Source organism: Antennarius striatus, chromosome 23 (genome assembly GCF_040054535.1).
Source record: "Antennarius striatus isolate MH-2024 chromosome 23, ASM4005453v1, whole genome shotgun sequence".
Classification (NCBI taxonomy): Eukaryota; Metazoa; Chordata; class Actinopteri; order Lophiiformes; family Antennariidae; genus Antennarius; species Antennarius striatus.
In genome coordinates, this window is record NC_090798.1 from 2,560,991 (window position 1) to 2,581,069 (window position 20,079).

General features: G+C 41.1%; 3 protein-coding genes across 4 annotated transcripts; 2 read left to right on the forward strand and 1 right to left on the reverse strand.

The window, feature by feature from the left end:
* Positions 1-463: 463 nt before the first annotated feature.
* si:ch211-63p21.1 (uncharacterized) lies at positions 464-4,793 on the reverse strand. 2 transcript variants are annotated; one of them, XM_068308143.1, is made up of 7 exons: positions 4,558-4,793; positions 3,614-3,709; positions 3,336-3,425; positions 3,096-3,170; positions 2,332-2,402; positions 2,054-2,225; positions 464-1,545 (listed from the first exon to the last, which is right to left on the reverse strand). In XM_068308143.1, exons 2-7 carry the CDS (start codon positions 3,674-3,676, stop codon positions 1,339-1,341), a joined length of 678 nt encoding a protein of 225 aa, XP_068164244.1. In that variant the 5' UTR covers positions 3,677-3,709; positions 4,558-4,793; the 3' UTR covers positions 464-1,338. The 2 variants fall into 2 exon arrangements, with proteins under 2 accessions (XP_068164244.1, XP_068164245.1); XM_068308144.1 differs by having other exon boundaries at positions 1,407-1,545; positions 2,022-2,225.
* A 1,591-nt stretch (positions 4,794-6,384) lies between these two features.
* si:ch211-63p21.2 (FH1/FH2 domain-containing protein 1) lies at positions 6,385-10,250 on the forward strand. Its single transcript, XM_068308481.1, has 9 exons — positions 6,385-7,271; positions 7,687-7,827; positions 7,946-8,128; positions 8,646-8,765; positions 8,852-9,013; positions 9,126-9,382; positions 9,527-9,749; positions 9,840-9,945; positions 10,026-10,250. The coding sequence occupies exons 1-9, from the start codon at positions 6,822-6,824 to the stop codon at positions 10,052-10,054; spliced, it is 1,671 nt and encodes a 556-aa protein (XP_068164582.1). The 5' UTR covers positions 6,385-6,821; the 3' UTR covers positions 10,055-10,250.
* Positions 10,251-14,754: 4,504 nt separating this feature from the next.
* On the forward strand, positions 14,755-18,982 carry zgc:55733 (heterogeneous nuclear ribonucleoproteins C1/C2). Its single transcript, XM_068308324.1, is given in 9 exon segments — positions 14,755-15,551; positions 15,553-15,572; positions 16,091-16,365; positions 16,587-16,659; positions 16,754-16,801; positions 17,186-17,352; positions 17,460-17,573; positions 17,815-17,966; positions 18,044-18,982. Coding segments are annotated over 9 exon segments (1,158 nt in total). The 5' UTR covers positions 14,755-15,347; the 3' UTR covers positions 18,149-18,982.
* The last annotated feature ends 1,097 nt before the right edge of the window (positions 18,983-20,079 follow it).

Consider the following 20,079-nt stretch of genomic DNA (forward strand, 5'->3'; position numbering starts at 1 on the left):
CAGACCATCGCGTCGTGATTTAAATGTTTGTGAGGACATTTAACCTGCTTGTAATTAATACATTTACCAATAAAGGGTACTCTAGGACTGCTTTTGCTTCACCCATGACTCCACACAACCAACAAATAAATACACTGGATATTTGAAGATAAAGGCAGCATCTATAGACCACACTTTAATCACTTTATCACCTTGACTAATAAGCAGCAGCTCACAATCCACTTCTGAAACTCTTTTCTCTGCTGGCCTGATTGTTGCCATGGCAACACAGGCATCAAGAGGAGGAGTGAAGTGTGCCGGCCTCGTTATGGGACACACTCCTCCCCTCCCTCCATCCCATAAAGCCCTTCTTCAATAGGAGCAAACACTGCTGGGACATGAGGCTTATCTGCTTTCACGGAGAACATTCTTCATGTTTTGAAGGAATAAAATAAAAAACCCAAAAAAAAAGCCAGTTTTTGTCAAAATACAATCTAGGTTTATTGAACTTTCATGGCTCCATGAAACACAGAGATCAACATACATAAATAAAACGTCACATTTAAGACTGGAAGGTAGAAGTTATTCGACACGAATCAAGACGGTGAAACCTGATGTTCGTTTTAAATCTCTTTACAGCATTTATGGGAATCCAAGCAACTCCACTGCAGTGTGAAAATGACATTTAAAAACACCCTAAAACAACAGGACCTTAAAATGGCTTCTTCCTAATGATTTCCGCATGAGCATCGCAACCGATTGTCTGGCTTAAATAATTCATAAATATACACACACAAGATAAAAAGTATTTAACAGGACATGTTTCAGCTGTAAGACTGTGTTTAAAATAGTTGATTTCCACTTCATTTGAGGTCTAATTCACTAAAAAACAAACACACACGAGCGGCGAGGGAGAAGAAAGAGGGAGAGGAGAAAGTCTGCCATGAGTGAAGTAAGACATTTAATCTTCATCAGACCAACAGATGTGCAGTGGATCACATGTGGGATGTATCAGATCTCTCCTGCTATTGCTTTTAAAATTAGGTCGTGCTCTAATTTAGCGGTCCGGGTCCTCCTGGAGGGGAACAGGAAGCGGACCCGGAAGGTGACGGCAGTGCAGAGGAAACCGATGCTCTGTAACAGCGGAGGAAAAGAGGAATTGCATAGTTCAGCAGTATTGTTTTCATGATTGAACTTCACCTGCAGAGCCCTGAAAGTCCCCCCCCCCCCCCCCGCCGCCCACTTACGACTGGTGTTGTTGGGATAGAATGAGGAGAGAGGGATGCAAAAATCAAGATTTAAAAAACAAAACCAAAAAAAAAAAACTACACATGCTTGAAGGGATTCTCAAATGTTTCTTCAATTGCTGGTCAACGGTAAAAAGAAAGACACGATGATGATGATGAGGGACAGACAGACGGGCAGCGAGAGGAGGAGGATGATCATGGGTAAGGAGAGGGGAGGCGGCCACAGACATCTGGAGGCTCGGGGCGTCTCCAGTGGATTCTGTCGCCTCTCGGTGTTTGGCTGGCAGATGACCAGCGGCCTGACCTGGGATATGCTCTCCTGGGAGACAGAATAAAAAACACAAAATGAATGTAAATGTTTGCTGTTATGTCTCGGCAAAAGTGCGAGATTTGAGATGATTAAATTCTGATTAGCAAGCAGCCGAAAGTCTTTATAGTTTTACATATTTATTACTTTGTACACATCTGTTTTTTGTTTCTTTTGGTGCTAGTTTTTGTTTTTTTCTGTGTATTGAGTGTTTTTTTTTGCTCTTTCCACTCTGCACTTTCCTTTTAGTGCATCAATCCTGTCTTTTGCACCAACACCGCTGCTTCATGTGCCTTCCAATTGCCCCTTTGGGACAAATAAAGTTGAATTTGAAAGTTCAGTTTAGTCTAACCTGATCTAAATCATAGTCAAGCTATTCATCCTAAATCTGTCTGGATATGGATTTTGTGAATTTCCTAACATCAGGAATGTATATTTCAAAGCAGCTGCAAAGTTTGATGTCATTTTGTGTTAGTTAAGACTGTTACCATGGAGATATCACCATCTGATGCATTTCTACCTCCAGTATGGTCCTGCTGTGCGCTCTCTCAGGACTGAGTCGAAGGTTCCAGCGATTGGACGCGTAGCTCCTCCCGCCGTCGTCTTCGCTCTCCGTGGTGTCTTGCCTCGCCACTCGCGGGCGTTTGCGTCTCCGCGAGCTGATTCGCTGAAGAGATCCCGGCTCCTGCAGCCTGAACCAATCAGGGTCAAAGGCAGGAGGTCATATAACTAAAAAAAAAAATGGAAAGACTACAGATGCTGTGTGAAAACATGCAGGTGTGTTTGCGTGCATCAAACCTGCAATCTGTGTCCTCTATATCAGCATCGGCGTCGCTCTCGCCCTGAGGGTCGGACAACACACACTCCTCCTGCAGCGGAACGAAACAATTCATACATCCAGTCACACAAAAAAAAATTCTTTAAATTATACAGATAGGATAGAAAACAAAAGTGCATGAATATAGAAGTCACTGTTGCAAAAAAAGACGATTAATCTATTTCTTTTTTTTAATCACAAAATCCCATTGACTGCATGGATGCTTTTATTTTGTAGTACTTCGGTGGATGGAACACGTGAGCCCTGGTGAATCATCGAATGCCACTTTCTGACGCCTGAGTCTGTGCGACTCCTCTCATGCGTCATTTTCATGTCACCGTTTGCATGATTGTGTGTGAATCAGACGACACCTCTGCACATGACTAACGGGCTCAGAGGCTTTTAATCTGGCGGCTGCTTCCTGGTGCCTGATTTTAGCTCACACACACACACACACACACACACACACACACACACAGGGACTGATATCTACGCACTCATACGTGGATACTGCATCCATAAACACAGTCGTGAGTGATCAGAAGTGTGCAATAGTGATCAGTCACCAAAATGTGTGTCCTGAGAAAAAAATCTAATTCACACAAAACTTGAAATATCTCTATGAAATGTAAGAATATCTGCATTTTTGGTTTTGCATTGTCTTTATTTCATCCTATTTTCTTTCTTAAACTCTCATCACAGCATGGATACACACTCATGTCACAGAAACATACACACACATTACCTCTGTGCCGTATCCTTCTGAGTACCTGGTTATCGTGACTCTGTTTTTTCCACAGTGTTCACACAGGAGTGTGTCCTGAGTGCAGAAAGCAGAAGGAAAAAGAAGAAACTTTTGTTAAATCTTTCATTAAACTGTTGATTTTAAACAGTCAGCTGCAGAGAGGTCAGCATGCACTTAAAGACGTGCATTTGCAGCGTGATTATAGATGAGGGCGCTCTGAGCGAAGGCCGGAGGACTCACCGTCGTAGGCGTGTGTGCTTCTGAATACAGTGTACAGGGACCGGCCTCGCAAAGACACAGACGATCTTCCTCCCCGCATCTCGCCCCCATCTGAGACAGCCAGACAAACACAGAGAGGATGAACAGAAAAGATCTGACCTGAAAGATACTCGTGATTCACTGGAAAAAGTAAGAAGCATCAGAGCTTTCAAACACCTGGCAGGAAAGGCAAGTCTGCGTCATTCAAAACCACTGTTTTCACGCCACGGAAAGATTTCCTCACGAATAAATGACGTCACCTCACAGTCAGATGTCTCTCCGGAGGAAAAAAGGCAGTGGGTGTCCAGTTCCCTCCGTAGCATGACCTCTGACCTCGTTCACACGCTCACATTAACCTGCAGGGGCGAGTAAACAAATTTCATTAGCCTGGGGTCACATAGCAGCAGCATCACCTCACACAAATAGCATTAAATTTAATTTAAATCAATGTTATTTTCAAAATGGCACACACACACACACACATGTGTGCAATGAAAACACAAGTCTAGCAAAACAGCATTTTCAAAGTTAACTATCGATTACTTCTGATTTAATCTGACAGGTACTGCAAAGTCCAAATACCTATTAACATACATTTATAATACAGTATAAAAATACATTTATTTTATATGTTTATTAAGTAATTTACTGCTTACTGTGCTTTCAATTGGTCCTTGGGGGCAAAAAAAAAAAAAGTTTTGAAATGGAATATTTATGTACATAGTGTATGATCACCATTGAACGCACCATTACGTCATTATGACATCATATTTCAGGAAAAGCAAATTGTGTTTACTTCGCTGCTTAATAATAATAATAATAATAATAATAATAATAATACTGATGTTAATAATAATAATAAACTTTTCTTGTTGAATTAAAAACGGACTAATTTTATTCTGACAGTGTGAAGTAATCCACTGACATGTCTGTGGTGTTTACTGCAGGGCCGCGCACTCAGATTTGTCATGACTAACATCTGCTCAGCAGCGTCCGCACTCCCATTACGTAACAACCCACGACAGTGAACGTTACAGACAACTTTTCTGCTAAGAACAAAATTATACAATCAATTTTTTTTTTTTTCTAATTTTATTACTAAACGTAAAGCAATAAATTAACACAAGTAGGGATGCGTGGAGCACTTTTCATTTTAACCCAAAAGAAACAAAACACAATAACCTTATTTTTTTTTAAATTTTACCTCAAACGCATCATGTCCACGGCAATGGAATGAACCCACGTGACGTGAAGGGACCCGTCTATTTACAGGAGGGGATGAGAAGGAGCTCGCGCTGATGGTGGTCATTGTGGCGCGTGGCAGCCATGAGCTCGCGCAGCTTTGAACGTGTCTGACATCGTAGCAAATCCGAAGTGCGACGTGCGCCCGAACGGCGACAGGCGGCTACGGCTCGGGAAGCGCGCGCTCTCCGAACGGACGCAAGGCGCGCGGAAAGAGCAGACAGCAGCATCCGCTTGGGATTTTCAGAATAAGAGGCAGGCAGTATAATATGAAACCTTATTACATGTCTAGTTTAGTTAATTTGTCTGATAGTAAAATAAAACCATCGGTAAAACCAAATTCCTCGTCTGCTTTTTACAAACGATGGCCAATAAAGCTGATTCTGATTCTGATTCTGATTCTGATGAGAACATGTTGGGTGACAACATGTCAGAGTGAAATATCGTCATCTCTAATTATATCAATCATTTATAATTATATTAATGAGTTCAAAATGAACAGTTTCAGTCTAAATTGCAGCTCTGCTTTCTAACTTGCATTATTTATTTATTTGTTTGTTTGTTTATTTATTTATTTTAGCAATCATACTTGTTATTCTCAAAGCAAACTCGAAACGATTACACATTTCTTTGGTCTTAATCTTGCACTTCCAGTGTCCTGAGAGTTAAAGTACATCCAGCGGACATGGAGGGGCAGAGAGAGAGAGATAAACAGAGATGCACACATTCATTCACATTCAAGAACTAGGTGCACCACACAGATGCAATCAGTGATAGATGTGGGACTTTGTGTGTTTCAGTAGCTGATGGTATGTGTGGTGTGGTAAACTTATGTTTCATGTAAATGAGATAGACGTATATTTCATTGCAGCAGATGTTACGTGTCTCAGTTAGCTTCGAAGAAATTCTTTGGCGTCTGGCCTTTCCTGTGAGATTGTAATCAAAGGGCATCACATTAAATCTCCCCACAGAGTCCAGATACTGGTGGTGGTGGTGGTGGCTAATAAGTTTTAAAATAATTTTTAAAAAAAATCAAACTTGCTTATGTCACAGCTGTATGAACTTTGTGAAAGACGAAGCTTGATGAAGTCTTGATTACATGACCTCACTCGGGAGTGGTCATGTAATCAAGACTTTAGAAGCTGAAAAAGATCATTTCATTTTTTATCTTCCAGTGCATCAACCCTGAAAGAAGAAGAAAAATGGCCAAAGAGAGAGACGCTTTTCAAGTAAAGCTCATTTTGACCTGCATGTCCCATGAGCCCCACTGAGCGAGATAAAGTGTAATTTAGTCAGGGGAGGGATCATCATTATGATGGCATATCTGCCATGCAAATGGACCAAACTGCACACTGGATGTTTTACAATACTTCATACCATTGGATTGTAATGTATTCACCTGGAAGCTCGTTGTATACTTGCAAAATGCAGATCTGCAAAACTATATTTATTAAGAATACGTACTTTGTTCCTCTTGCTGATGTGTTTGTCCTCAAAATTACATATAATAGAGAAGAGATGCAGGTCAATCAAGATCTGTAATCCCGTCACTGGGGAGAAGGGGAGGCAACAGAGGAGGGAAGGAACCAAACTTCAGTGCCAGATAGAGAGGTTTGTGTATATGCAAGTAGCAATAAAAACAGGAGATGGAGACTTGATAAGAAAATTAAGGGAAAGGGTGCAACTCAAATAAACCAAGACTAATGTGCCAACGGACCAATGCACCTCTCTCTCTCTCTCTCTGTCTCTGTCTCTCTCTCTCTCTCTCACACACACACACACACACACTTACAGAAAAAGAAATGCTGAACGGTTAAAAGATGTCCACATTCTAGAAGCACTGCACGATGACTTTCGTTGGATTTTCTCATCAGAACTTCAAGCAGGACTGAATCCGTCGAAACTCAGTGATCATCTTTTTGATTTCAGTTGTAGGTAGTTCTGCTGGATCCCCCATGAAAACTGTGCACTCTTGGATCGGAGCATCAAAGTTGGCTCGTTTTTAGATTGCATCCCGGGCAGATGCAGGTTACCCAAGCTGCAAAAACATCCAGAGGTGGCTTAAATTTCAGGGGTTTTTTGTGTGATATTTGTGTGAGGCTCAGCATCCACAAACAATCAGATGCTAAGATTTCTGACCGAAAAGAGAAAAGGACAAGACAACTTAGGAAGGAGAATTTAATATCAGCAGACCTTTCCTGAGATCTGAAAGCCTCTGAAAGACAAATGAGAGAGTCAGACCCAACAAAGGATGACCTCCTGACATGGGATTTGGACCAATCCTTGGGTTGCTTCCTGAACCCAGCTGCACGTCTTCGCCTCAACACCTTGGATTTCTCAGACCTTTGGGATGAGGAAGAAAGTACAGACGATGAAGGAATTAACTCCTGTGGTGAATCACTGGTAGCTCTCAGAGGCCCTCCAGCACCACCTCCTCTTCCTCCTGCGATTGCCTCACCTTTGACCTCCACTAAAAGTGCAACCACAAAAGGTCACACCTTAAAGCTTCACTGGAGGGAACTGCTGACTTTGGCACCCCTTCCCAGGATGACCCACTTTGGGAATCAGACTATTTGGGCCAGACTTGAGCCGGTCTACTTAGACACAAATCGACTAGAGTACCTGTTTGTATCGAAGGTCAATTGCACCAGTTTTAAGGTTTTTTCTGGGAAGAAGGTAAGACAAAAGATGGCATGTCTAGAGGAAAATGTTGATTTACTCCTGAAAGCGCGAGTAATCAGTTGCTTTTGTCATGAGTTTGGATGTTATAGAAGAGACAAATGTTGACTAGCTGGCATGTTGTTTAGCTCCATTTAAACAGTTTGACGTCTCACACATGAGGACATTTTATACCAAATGTCTGTCATTGCCTATTTGCGGACTATAGAGCTTCAAATACACAACTACAGATGGAAAAATCTGACTTTTAAAAACATTCTCTTCAATTCAATTCAAAAAACTTTATTTGTCCCCAAGTGGCAATTGAAGGTACATAAACCAGCAGTGTTGGTGCAGCTGATCACAACCCTATGCACCCCAAATAGTCTGGATTATCTTCATTTTCTTCATGTCTTTCCATATCTAAACCTAGAAACAGCCGTCAGTCTCAGTGTTGGGGATGAAGAGGAGTAACATCATCACCATCACCCTGAGCAAGCTGCCCCCTCCACGCCTCCTACCCCCTGCTATCTACAGCATGGACACCAGCGTGCTGGACAGAGAAGATGTTCAGGTATGCACTTCCTGTCCCGCAAATTTTGGGTTTCAGTTGGATAGCTAGCTGCGCAATTGCAACTTCCACTATATGAGCAGAACAACTTCTTATCTCATTGTAATATCCACTTAAACAGAGGCTTCAAGTGCTGATTCCAACCGAAGAGGAACTTTCCAAGATCAAGGAGGCAAAATCCCAGAACCCCGACTCCCCAATGGCTCCTGCCGAGGTTTGCCTGCTCACTTTGGGAGAAATTTCACACCTGAAGTCCAGACTCCAGCTGTGGGCCTTCGCTTTGGACTATGACTCAATGGAAAGGGTGAGTGGAAGTTGAGCCAACATGCAATGAAATAGAGATGTCTGTTTTCAAATTCAAATTCAAATGCCTTTTGTTCCCAAGAGGCAATTGAAGGCACATAAAGCAGCAAATTATAATACACAGAAAGCCAACATGAGTAGCAAAATACACAATTAACAGATATGTACAATGTAAACAATATATGTATGTGCAATAGGGTAATAAATATATAAAGACCGTGGAAATTGTAAAACTATAACGATATCAAGACCTTTCATATTGTGGTTGCATTACAATATGCTTTGATACTCTTGAGACACAATATTTAATTAGCTAAATTTGTATTTGAAAACAAACCTGTATCTGGAGAGTTATCATGAGCTTTAGCATGACCACCATGCTACCTACACAAGCTATGTTTATCAGAGAAAAGCTGCCATTACAGCAGTCCTTGACCATAACATGAAAAATTATTGTAAATTAAAAGGAAAACATACAATTTATGTAATTCATGACATTGTTTTCCTCCTCTTAACAGGAAATTGCTGAGCCTCTCTTCCATCTGAAGTTAGCCATGGAACAACTCTCAGCTAGCCAGACCTTTAAATGTATTCTAGCAACGGTGTTAGCCATCGGTAACTTTCTCAATTCGTGTAAGGTGAGTGTGTTGTGTTTATGAGCGGTCTTCAATCAACTTCGCCCAATAGCCAGTTTTAACAAATACACTTTAATGTGCCAAATAAGGCCCGTGGGTTTGAGCTGAGTTACCTGGGGAAGCTTTCCCAGGTGAGGGACACACACACTCGCCAGCCCCTGCTGCACCACGTCTGTGTGCTGATGATGGAACTCTACCCACAATCCTCTGACCTCTACTCTGACATCGCCGCGGTTACGAAAGCTGGCAAGGTGAATTATCCCAAGTTTGTAGTCTGCAATTGTTACCAAGTAGAAAATAAAGTCTGTTAATTCATTCAGAGCTCAGTTCAAAATGCATAAATGTCAATTCTCCTTCTTGCAGTGTGACTTCTCATTGGTCCAGTCCAATTTCACCCAGCTGGAGGCGCTGTGCAAAGCATCATGGGAGCAGCTGAAGATTTTGGACAAGGCAGACGAGAAAAGGGAAAGAGGAAGTGCAGAGAAGAGGACAGGAGGAGGACGAGACGACGAGGCGTTATCCTCACAGGGTTTACTGTGCCACCGGTTGCCAAAGGTTTTGAAGGAGTGTGAGGAGAGGCTGAAGGTGCTGAGAGCCGTCCATCGCCGGGTTATCAACCGGTTAGCTGCAGAAGTCTTTTTTTTTTTTAACTATATTTTCTCTTCCTGTCAAACTTTTGTGGAGAAAAACTATAATTATTATTTCTCAGTGTCGTAAAACTTTTAGCTGTAGCGCTAAACTGGCTGATTTTCTTTGTTCTCCAGATTCCATTCTTTCCTCTTATTCCTGGGCTACTCTAAAGCAACAGTGAGAGAGACCAAAGCAGAAGACTTCTGTAGAATTATCAGCAACTTTTCTTTGGAGTATAGGACCACCAGACAGAACATCCTCTTGCAGAGAGAGAGGGAACAGCAGAAAAATGCACCCAAAAGCCCAGGACCAAACACTCCCGCCACCAGGAGGAAACACCAGCCAACTCCTACGCAGGTTTTCATAATATGTTGTAAAAGAAAAATACTGTCCCTCTCTGGTCAAAGAGACCAACGAGGCTGTTGTAACCATTTTCTGTCGTTGCAGGAAGATGTGGAACAACGAAGATTGGAGGAGGTGTTGAGAACACCTGACACCACCCCAAGATTTGACATGACTCCTCGACATCGCAGGAGGATGGCTGATATCAGAGGTACATTCAGGAACAGCAACTGTTTTCACTACTTTTTATTTAAATATGCTATATTGAAGCTGTATTTCTTTGCTTCTCAGGTCTTACCTCACAGAAACTGATGTGGTGACCCTGCTTTCACAATCCATTCAGTCACGGGTGTATTAAAAAGTTGTTTGGTTGCTATTTATGACATTGCTGTTTCTCCGTAAAAATCTTGTTTTTTTTGTAAGAAAATGGACAAGCTCTTGAAATTTCGCATAACATCCAAGTTTGATCATGTTCAGTTTTTAAGAAATGTTTTGAAATGGTTTTTGATTAAAGTATCTGGCGTTGAAAAAATGTTATACTTTATTGAACAACAGTAAAATATCAGCTATCTATTAGAATTAAACAAGATATGAACCTGTCAGTTGCACCTGTCGGATTCACATTAATATGTTAGTCTATGCATTATATGCATGGACTAACATGGTTTACATATTTATTGCACAAGTCCATGTCCTACAAACAGTTCTCTCTACTTCCTGTCATCATCATTAATGATGAGATCCACAGCTGAATGCAGAAATGTGCTCGAATTAAATCCAAAAAAATTAACAATAAAAAAAATTAAAAAATTATTTACATTACATTAAAAAAAGAACACAGAGACATTAACACACATATTGGCAGAATAAAAGATGAGTACTGTATAGCAAAACTATGTCAGAATTGTTTCTACACGTGACACTGAAACAATTTAATTTGTATTTTTGTTTATATTATTTGGCGCACAGATAAACTGCGTTCTTTTTTAATTTACATATTGCAGTATACATTATGTATGCGTTTTATAACATCACATACATCTCCTTCCGGTGTTGTAAATGCGCGCACAAGCACGCACCCAAAGCGCTCACCGTCATGTCGCTTCATGTAAATACAAGCAATAAATAAATACGGGCTTCATTATCAGCGCATCACAGGTCAAGAATTAAAACAATGTCGAATTTTATCCTTTCCAGCGCTGTGTTGTTCCTCTTTGTTCGATCTATCGGTAATTATTATTCAAATCGACCGAAAACAGGTCCATTCGCTTGCGTCGTCTACCGGATATGTCGTCGTTGCTGTGCCAGATTGACAAGCGCATCCACTAATCCCTGAAGCCTATATTGAAACCAAAAATCCTGATGCCCAATCATAATCGCGTAAACGGAAGTGGGCGGGATCTCGCTGCTTCGCGTACGAATCGACGCCATTTCGTGTCTGCTGCTTTCAAGGTGATACAAACAGCCTGCAGAGCCGTAAGCGGATCTTTACCTACCACTCAAGTAAAAACAGCGTTGAATTTTACTCATTTTTAGTATTAAGCTCCTGGTGAGTATTTTTACCGAGAGATTTTTCCCTATTTTTTATTTTTTCCTGACTTTGAACCGTCTTTTGGACTTTTTGTTTTTATTTTTAAATGCATTTTTCCTGCTGGTATTTCTGAGACTGTGTTTGGCTTTAGTGGCGTACATTTTGTAATGGCAGTGTGAGCTGCGCAGAAACTAGTTCTAAGTAGCTTTTACAACAAGTTTTTTTGCTTTTATTTTTCGAATGAGACATTTGAAAAACCTCTATTTTTTAGGGTTTGCTGTGTTACGTAATTGCTTGGTGATTGTGGTCATATTTTCTAAGAGAAAAGAAAAATATGGAGAATTGTTCCAGTCTTTCCTGGACTGTGGGTCGGCCTTCTTCTGGAAATGTGTTTTTGAAAGGTTTTTTATTCTCATCCTGCATTTTGCCCCCGCCTGTAACTTGATTTTACAGTTGTTGACATTGACTCATGATGAGACGTGTTTTTTTTTTCTATTTTCTTTGTGATTTTGGCGATGCTAAGACAGTATTTTCATCTCAGGAATGACGTAATGAGCTTTTTACCCCCCCCCCCCTCTCAGTGAACAGTGGGTGCATTTTACAGAACAATTTGCACAGCAGTGCTTTGCTGTAATGTGGAGTCATGGACCTGGGATTTCTGTAGCATCGGTGTGACATAATTTGTACCTTTTGGTAATTCTGATCTAATCTTAAGTTTATTTCCAGACTGAGAAACTGATTCATTCAGTCGTAGGTTATTCTTAGAGCTGTTAAGCCACCGAGTCGTAGGGGGCCCCGGGGCCCCTGCAAGGAGCTGCTCACGCACCTCACTTTTTGTCTTGACTTGATCACCTCATACCATCTAATTGATTATTTATCTGTCGATAGACTGATGAAGGCTCACTAAAGTGCACACACACGTCTTTCCTCCTCTTCTGCCCCACCCCACCCCCCAGCATGCACACCCCCAGGGTGTCCTTTTGGAAGTGTCATTGAACAGGGGTCCTGTTCTGCCCTCGACTATAGGTGGGCAGTCAGGAGGAAAGACTGACCAATCCCCCGCCCCCCTGCACACACACACACACACACACACACACACACAAATACACACATTTATGCTTTCACATTCATTTTGAAGCTGACGCTACTCTCTGATGTTCTCCTGCTATTATTTTTCAGTTTGCATATTAATAGAAGAATGGACACATAAAAATGGACAAAAGCGTTTTTGTGTTTATGAAAATACCGAGAAATGAACTCTTGATCTTTTTTGCGATTCTTAATCTTTAGCAGAGCAGCTAAAAAAAGGCTGTTTTATATTCAGGTTCCCTCAAATGCTCTTTTTACTGACATGTTTTCATTGAAATTAAATTTGAAGCAGCTGTAGCACTGGAATACATCAGCAATAGAATCTTATGATTAATTGGTAGATTAATAACTGGATCTATAATCCCTGTCAGCAACATGCAGCAATGTGGGAGTCATTAGAGCTGCTTTCTTGATAATGACCACCAGGGGGCGACTACTGTCAAAAAGTCTAAAACCACCTCAGAAGTTATCTCACTTCTTATTTGTCATTGTTTTCTTCCCAGTAAGCAATAAACCAATGAGGTCTCAGGCATTTCAGTGCAGCTTGATTGTTATTTTGTGTTATATTAGTAAAAAAAAAAAATTCATCCAAAAACATCATTAATTCAAGCAACAAGTGAAACTAAAGCACAAAAACCCCTCAGGCCGTACATCTTACAATTTTACTTCAAATCTGAAGCAGTTGGTTCGATTCAGTTCACAACATCACATCAGTTCTGGGGTATTAAACTGATTAAAGTTCATATTTATTGTGTAAATGTAGTTTATAGTAACTGAGACCCCCACCAGGCTCTGATTTGTGTCAACAGTTCATTTTATTTTCAACACCAGCTAGTTAGCTTCCATGCCTCTAATTTGCTTGTAGTAATAATAATAGTTGTAGTGAATTTTTCCAAGCTTCTATTTTCTAATATTCCGTCTTTTTTTCCCCCTTTTTTTAGTTTTTGAAGCCCCTTTTTTGAGCCGCAGCAAATCGTAAGTTGGACTCGACTTTTTTTGGTTTATTTTTCACCTCAACTTTTGCATTACTTTTTTTTATTTTTATTTTCTCCTTTTGTTTTCATCCCTTTTGTAATTTAGCTTGTTTTCACCCCTCTTGGATTTCCCAGAGAAAGTAGCATGTAGTGGGTTTTTTTGTTTTTCCTTTCATGCTGTGAAAGTAGAGAATCAGCTGTTTGGTGCAAGTGGCCTCTCACATAAGCTCTCATATGTTCCCAGTTCATGATAATTAATGTTGAGTGCTGATCATTAGCCCCCACTTTAGCAGCTACTTACTGAATAACATCCAGACTTTTTATGAAACCAAATTGAGCCCAGATTTTGGCTGGTTTTTCCTCTTTTTGTGTGTGCATGTCTTGATGGAGTCCAATCTGGTCTTTTTCTGATCACCATTATTCCCCACCCCTGGTAGTCTGTTTCTACCCATTACAACAAGCATGTCAACAAAATACCATGAATTACTAACTTTTTCTGATTCTAATGACCTTTTATCGACTATAAATTATTTCTCACTTAGAAAAGATTCACTGAACTTTTTTTTCCAAAAACAATCTGATTGGTTTTTTTTGTTACACTTCTTTATTGTGCCCAAACTGCACACACACACACACACGTTTGCAAAGCTGCTGTTTTGTCGTGTCGAGTCACAGTGGAAGCACAAAACTTCGTCCAACTCATGACTGATGTAACGAGCCCTGAGATTACTACTCAGAAAAACAATAAAGCCCGGATGAGGCAGAGAGTAGGACCTTTTAAAAACGTTAATTTCAATTAAAACACTGCCATGAATCCACTTAAAACACAAAAGGGTCTCCTCTATCAAGTAGAAAATCTGTTACTAACACATTTCTGCATTTCCATTGCGCTGCACGAATATATGTGCCAAATACAGGACAAGAATTAAGTTGATCACAAACAAGATGACCTGCATAGTTCCATCAGTCTGTTACACATCAGCTTCTCTTATGTCCAGTAGACAGTCTCCACATGAAAAGCTCATTGAATGCTTGTATATAAACCCTGGATACTCCCACATGAACCCCAATGGGTCACAAACATTTGCTGAGTGGCTCCCTGTAAACACACACACACACACATATGTGTGTATACACACTCCAAACTGCTTGCCAAGCCATAAAACGATCCCATCCAGATCGTGTCGGGGAGCAGAGAGCATTAAGCTCTGGCCCAACAGTCTGCTGCCATGTAATCCCCTGCTAGCAGCGACTGGGCAGCGATGGAGAGGTGGCTGCTGGGTAACCGTTTGGCCCAGCTGGCAGCCAGCACTGCGTTTTTTGGCAGGTGAGACGCAACCCGATGGCCGGAGCGGCTGATTGGACCAACGGTCTGCTGGATGGAGCGCCAAGGAGCGCTCAAGGTGAAGGGTGGACAAAAAGAAAAGACAAATAAAAAACGCCAGTGATTTGAGGAGATCTGAGGCCTGATGGTGAAAGAAAAGTACATTAAGATGCGAAAAAATACAAAGAATGAATTTATCTACCAGGTGTGACCAAAATATAAATATTTCATGTTATAGGTCAACTCTTTGGAGAGCTGAAATCACAGCAGGTCCGTCTATTTGGCACATTTATTCAGCGACATGCACACAATGACATTCATAATCTGGGTTATCACACCGGCAGATTATTTTATATATATTGAAATTATTGAGAAAAGTGAAGTTATCTGCACCCTTAGGTGTCCTCCTGATTCATATGCATCAAACTTGGTGTTTTTTTTTTTAACTTTTAGTTATGATCCTTTTTTTAAAGATGCACATATAGAGGTTATGGGACACATATTCAAATATTCCCAGTGGGAATCTTAGCTGGATGTTGGTGATGAGGTCCACAACTGCCAATTTAAGTTTAAGGCGGCGCATAAACGGAATATTATGAGTGGCGATCTGTTTATTTCACCAATTTTTAACTTCATGCAATACCTTGTTCTGTATTAACACACAGCCATTTGTTCCACAGGTGGATTTTTGTTTTATGGCAGCATCCATTAAAAAAAAACAAAAAAAAACTTTCCCTTTTTTAATCAATTCTTGGCTTGCCAAAAATACCAAAAGTAAAAAAAGAAATGGGTTTGGAGGTGTAGTAGCTGTACTCCCACAGTCCCCGAATGCATCTCACAGTCCCTCGATGACCCTCTTCTCTCCAACAGACTCACACAGACAGGCAGACCTCCACCGACCCGAGTCCAGACACAATGGAGTGAGTGCTGGACGCTTCCTGACCCGATCACACTCTCTGTTCTGCTATCTAGATCTGTTGACGCCACACACACACAGACACACACACTTTGTGTGAAATAGTCTCCCTGAACCCAACCCAAAGTGGGATTTGATCCTTATTAATGTGCTTTACAGTGTTATTAAAGATGCATGTGAAGCTGTTTCTCTCACCCAGAGGAAGTTGCTGCTGTTTGTGTTCACCTACATGACAGTAAATTGAAGGGCATCCCCCCCAAAAAACATTTTTATGTGATGTTGACCTTGCAAAATTGTTATTTTTCTTAAAAATAAAAAACAACACAAATGAGAAGACCTTAATTTAAATTTGACACATGCTCTTAGTTGTCGGCGTCAAGGAGCTTTAACGCTCTCGAGGTCAAAACTCAACCCTGTCCTTCATTTTCTACAAATTATAACACTTGAGAAACATTTCCTCCGTCGAAATCTCGCCTCCCGACTCACGTCTCCCCTCCTCGCTTCCTCTCTCCTCCTGTCTAGTTGGTCTTCGTCGTCCTCCACCTCCAGCCTGATGGCCAGCAGCAACGTGACCAACAAGACCGACCCCCGCTCCCTCAACTCCCGTGTCTTCATCGGTAACCTCAACACCCTGCTGGTCACCAAAGCTGACGTCGAGGCCATTTTCGCCAAATACGGCAAAGTGGTGGGCTGCTCGGTGCACAAGGGCTACGCCTTCGTCCAGTTCTCCAACGAGAGGAACGCCCGGGCCGCCGTGGGGGGGGAGGACGGCCGCATGATCGTGGGACAGGTGCTAGGTGAGGTGGTCAGGGTTACTTTGTTTCCGATGTTTGTGCGAAGCTAAATGATGCTAATTTATATATATATGTTTAATTTTTATTTTTAATAGCTGTTTTTTTCTCTGTTATTCGTATATATGTAAGTTGATTTTACAGAAATAAATTTAATGTAATATTTTAACATGCAGGGATTTAGACTGAATATTGTCTTCTTTCTCTCGTTTTCCTTCCTCCCCCAGACATCAACCTGGCAGGTGAACCCAAACCTCACAGGTCAAAGACGATGAAGCGTTCGGCGGGAGACATGTACAGGTGCAAAGTCACCCCCCCCACCCACCCCCATTCACAGTGCTGGTTGTAATGTAAAGGGTTTTAATCCCACCATCCGTGTCCCCTTCCTCCACAGCTCATCCCTCGATTTGGATTATGACTTCCAGAGGGATTATTATGACAGGTACTTCGTGTGTTTACTTTATTGCTCATGTTTGTTTCTTATTCGTAGACATTTTCTCCCCTAAAAGTGTTGAAACGGAAAATAAATGCATTTAGCAGCTAGTTTACATGATGGCTTTATTATACATTTATTATTATAAGGTGGCTTCTTTTTTATAATTTTGTTTTGACATCAGAAAAAGTTCATTTAGGCAAAATTTAATAGTCTGCTGTTTTTTTTGGGGTTTTTTTTTTTTTTTGGTGTTGTGTGTTTTAAACTGAGCTTTCCAGGTTTTGAATGAATCTTTATCATAATAATATTTAAAATTAAATAACTTGACAAATTCACCAAATATTTTTGAATATTGTCATCGGATCCCAATATTTCTGTCCGTCCTTCTCTTAGGATGTACTCCTACCAGTCCCGGGTGCCTCCCCCTCCTCCTCCCCCCATTTCCCGTCCGGTCGTCCCCTCCAAGCGTCCGAGGGTCAGTCTGAGCGGCGGTGGGGGGAGCCGACGAACCAAAACCAGCTTCTCCTCCTCCAAGAGCAGCCAGAGGACTTCCCGCACAAGTAAGGCGTCATAGATGTCACAATTACAACCCCCCCCCCCCCTGTCATTCTCCATCACCATACCTCCTCCATCAATGGTTGTCTGCTGTTACCCCCCCCCCCCACAGTGAAGGTGGACGACCTGCAGTCCATCAAGAGGGAGCTGACGCAGATTAAACACAAGGTGGACTACCTGCTGGAGAGCCTCGAACGCATGGAGAAGGACCACAGCAAGAAGTCAGGTCGGCCCCCCTGGAGTAGTGACAGAAGTATTGAAACCCTTTAAGTTAATCTACTGTGAAAATGTCCACTCTGCTTTAAATATATGCCAAAAAAAATGTTCTTTTACTCAGTAAATTCAAAGTAATCCTTAATTGTAGTGTATTTTTTTGCTCATTTTGGGTTAAAAAAAAAGTTAAATCTTTGCTTAATTTGAACACCGTCCATCCATCTCCATCCCATCTGCTCTCCTACCATCACCAGACATGAAGAGCTCCAAACCAGAACCCGGTGAGGTCTCCATCAACTCGTCCGGCTCCAGCAAGAAAGACGACGGCGGCGCCAAGCGGGACCGGGACAGCCAGGAGATGAACGACTCGGAGGAGGAGGGAGATCTGCTGGAGGACGACGACGAGGTGAGGAGAGCAAGATGAGGAAGAAGAGGTGGATTTTGAGACACGTTCCTTCAGCGTCTTCTCCTTTTGTTGTACAGGTGAAGAGCCGAGGCAGAGAGGAAGACGAGGAGGACGAGGAGGAGGAAGGCGAGCAAGAGGAAGGAGAGGATGATGGTGATAGCGCCAATGGGGATGACTCCTAATTACTGCGCGCGCACACTCACACACACACACACACACACAGATAAACAATAAATACAATGTGTATGATTGTACCCGCACACGGTGGTCACATGCTCCTACCTGCTGATTTTGATTGGACGGTTCTATACAGCGTATTGTAGAAATTACCCTCTATCACACAGGTTTGATAAATATATCAAATACTGGATTTCCTGATGTTGTTTTTTTTTCTTAGTTTTTCAAGCTAGTAACGTGATGCTTTGATTACTGTTTTCGTTCATTTTATTTCTTTTATCGGTTATATACACAGTCTGATGTGTTACGAATAAATGTAACATCATATCCAAGATATGTTTAAATTTGGAGTTATAAGTCATTCTGTGTATTTAAGAAAAATAAGTTAATTGACCGATTTTTAAAAAAAAATTGTTTTTCTCACCTGTTGCTCCAAATGCTGTCTAGTTATTGCTTGACTTTGGCTGAATTTGGGAATAAAAATATGCTTCAATGTTTGAGACGCCACACATTTAGGCATGAAACTACATTCAGCTGCTGTACAGCTGCCTCCTAACCAGCAGGGGGCGATGTAACACAACAACCCACTACTTTTTGGAAAAGAATTTTCTGAATTTCTGTTGATTGCAGAAAAAGTTTCCACCTTCTGTTTGTAAGAAAACAAACAAACAAAAAAAATCCTCCTTTGTGTTTAAACACTTCTATTTGTTGAAGCGGTGTGACCTTCACCGACCTTGGCTCTCCTGTGATGCAGTGCTTCTCCATGTTGGTCTGTTTTTGTTCTGTTATTCCATATGTTAAATGAATAAACATGTTGTTTTTTTCCAAGTTGGAACCTGTCTGAGCTTCTGGTGCAATTCCCATGGAGACAGTTATTAAAACAGATCTTTATAAATGGTGCAATAGGACGAGAGGGTGATTAAAATGTATTTCGGGTGGGTGAAGCTTTGAATTGCAACTGAAGCAATTTTATTTTTCAGTGTTTTTTTTAAATTTAAATTTAAATTTTATTATTATTTCTAAAGTTTTACTCTTTATTTAATCTTTTTTTTATTCCTAATATCTCAGGTGAGGGCAGGTGCAGAATTTGACCTCTTAATCTTTCTTTCCTTCTCTTGGAGGCAAAAATTATTTTAAATCTTGGCTAAAATGCTGACAAGTTAACCATTCGTTGACATTATTGAGAAGTAACTTAATAAAGCCTAATTTAATCTCTCGCACTGTGGAGCACTTAACACTGTAATTGCTTCAAAACTGGAATGCAAAATAAGAATGAATATAAATGCACTTGTTGCTAATAATCCTATATTTTTCATCACACAGCCTCCCCATAAATATACATTATGGTGCCGGGAGGCTGTAGAGGCCTTGGAGGTACAGTAATGAGGGCAAGAGCAGAATTCTGGCAGGAATGAGGAGGAAGGAGGGATGACTAATCAATGAGGATGAACTGTCATGAAAGAAGGGACAGAAGTCAGGATAATGAGAGGAAGAACGACTGAGGAGAGGTGGATGAGATGCATGAGGCTGCAAACAGATGGAGGAGTCGCTGACAGATGGAGAGAATGCAGGATGAGCGGAGATGATTTAGTGACGTGCAGAAAGGAGGACGATGGATGCAGAAATGAGGTGTAACGGCGTGTCAGCAGATCATTACTTCTGGTTTAAACACCAGCTGAGAGCTGTTTGTCGCTGCTGTGGAACGTTTAATTGGATGAAAAGTGTTTTATCGTTTGTTTTCTTGGAAATAGTTATTCATGTGTGCATTTTACAATATCTGCATTATTTTAATTACGTTTTAAAATGTGCTGCACAGAGCTGTTTTAGATACCTTAGGTGTATAGAACAGGTTTGCGTGCTTTTATTGTCTTATTATTGCTGAGTTGACTTCCTGTTCAGATGTTTGCAAGTTATAAATGACACAGTCTTGTGACTT

What these genes read in the sequence shown, in the direction of transcription:
- si:ch211-63p21.2 (XM_068308481.1), top strand. Translation starts at nt 6,822, where the DNA reads ATGAGAGAGTCAGACCCAACAAAGGATGACCTCCTGACATGGGATTTG. An exon ending in CGGTTACGAAAGCTGGCAAG is followed by an intron (nt 9,014 to 9,125) that starts GTGAATTATCCC and finishes TCCTTCTTGCAG; the next exon opens with TGTGACTTCTCATTGGTCCA. An exon ending in CATCGCCGGGTTATCAACCG is followed by an intron (nt 9,383 to 9,526) that starts GTTAGCTGCAGA and finishes TTTGTTCTCCAG; the next exon opens with ATTCCATTCTTTCCTCTTAT.
- si:ch211-63p21.1 (XM_068308143.1), bottom strand. Translation starts at nt 3,676, where the DNA reads ATGCTACGGAGGGAACTGGACACCCACTGCCTTTTTTCCTCCGGAGAG. An exon ending in ATAGAGGACACAGATTGCAG is followed by an intron (nt 2,226 to 2,331) that starts GTTTGATGCACG and finishes TGATTGGTTCAG; the next exon opens with GCTGCAGGAGCCGGGATCTC. An exon ending in ACAGCAGGACCATACTGGAG is followed by an intron (nt 1,546 to 2,053) that starts GTAGAAATGCAT and finishes TCTGTCTCCCAG; the next exon opens with GAGAGCATATCCCAGGTCAG.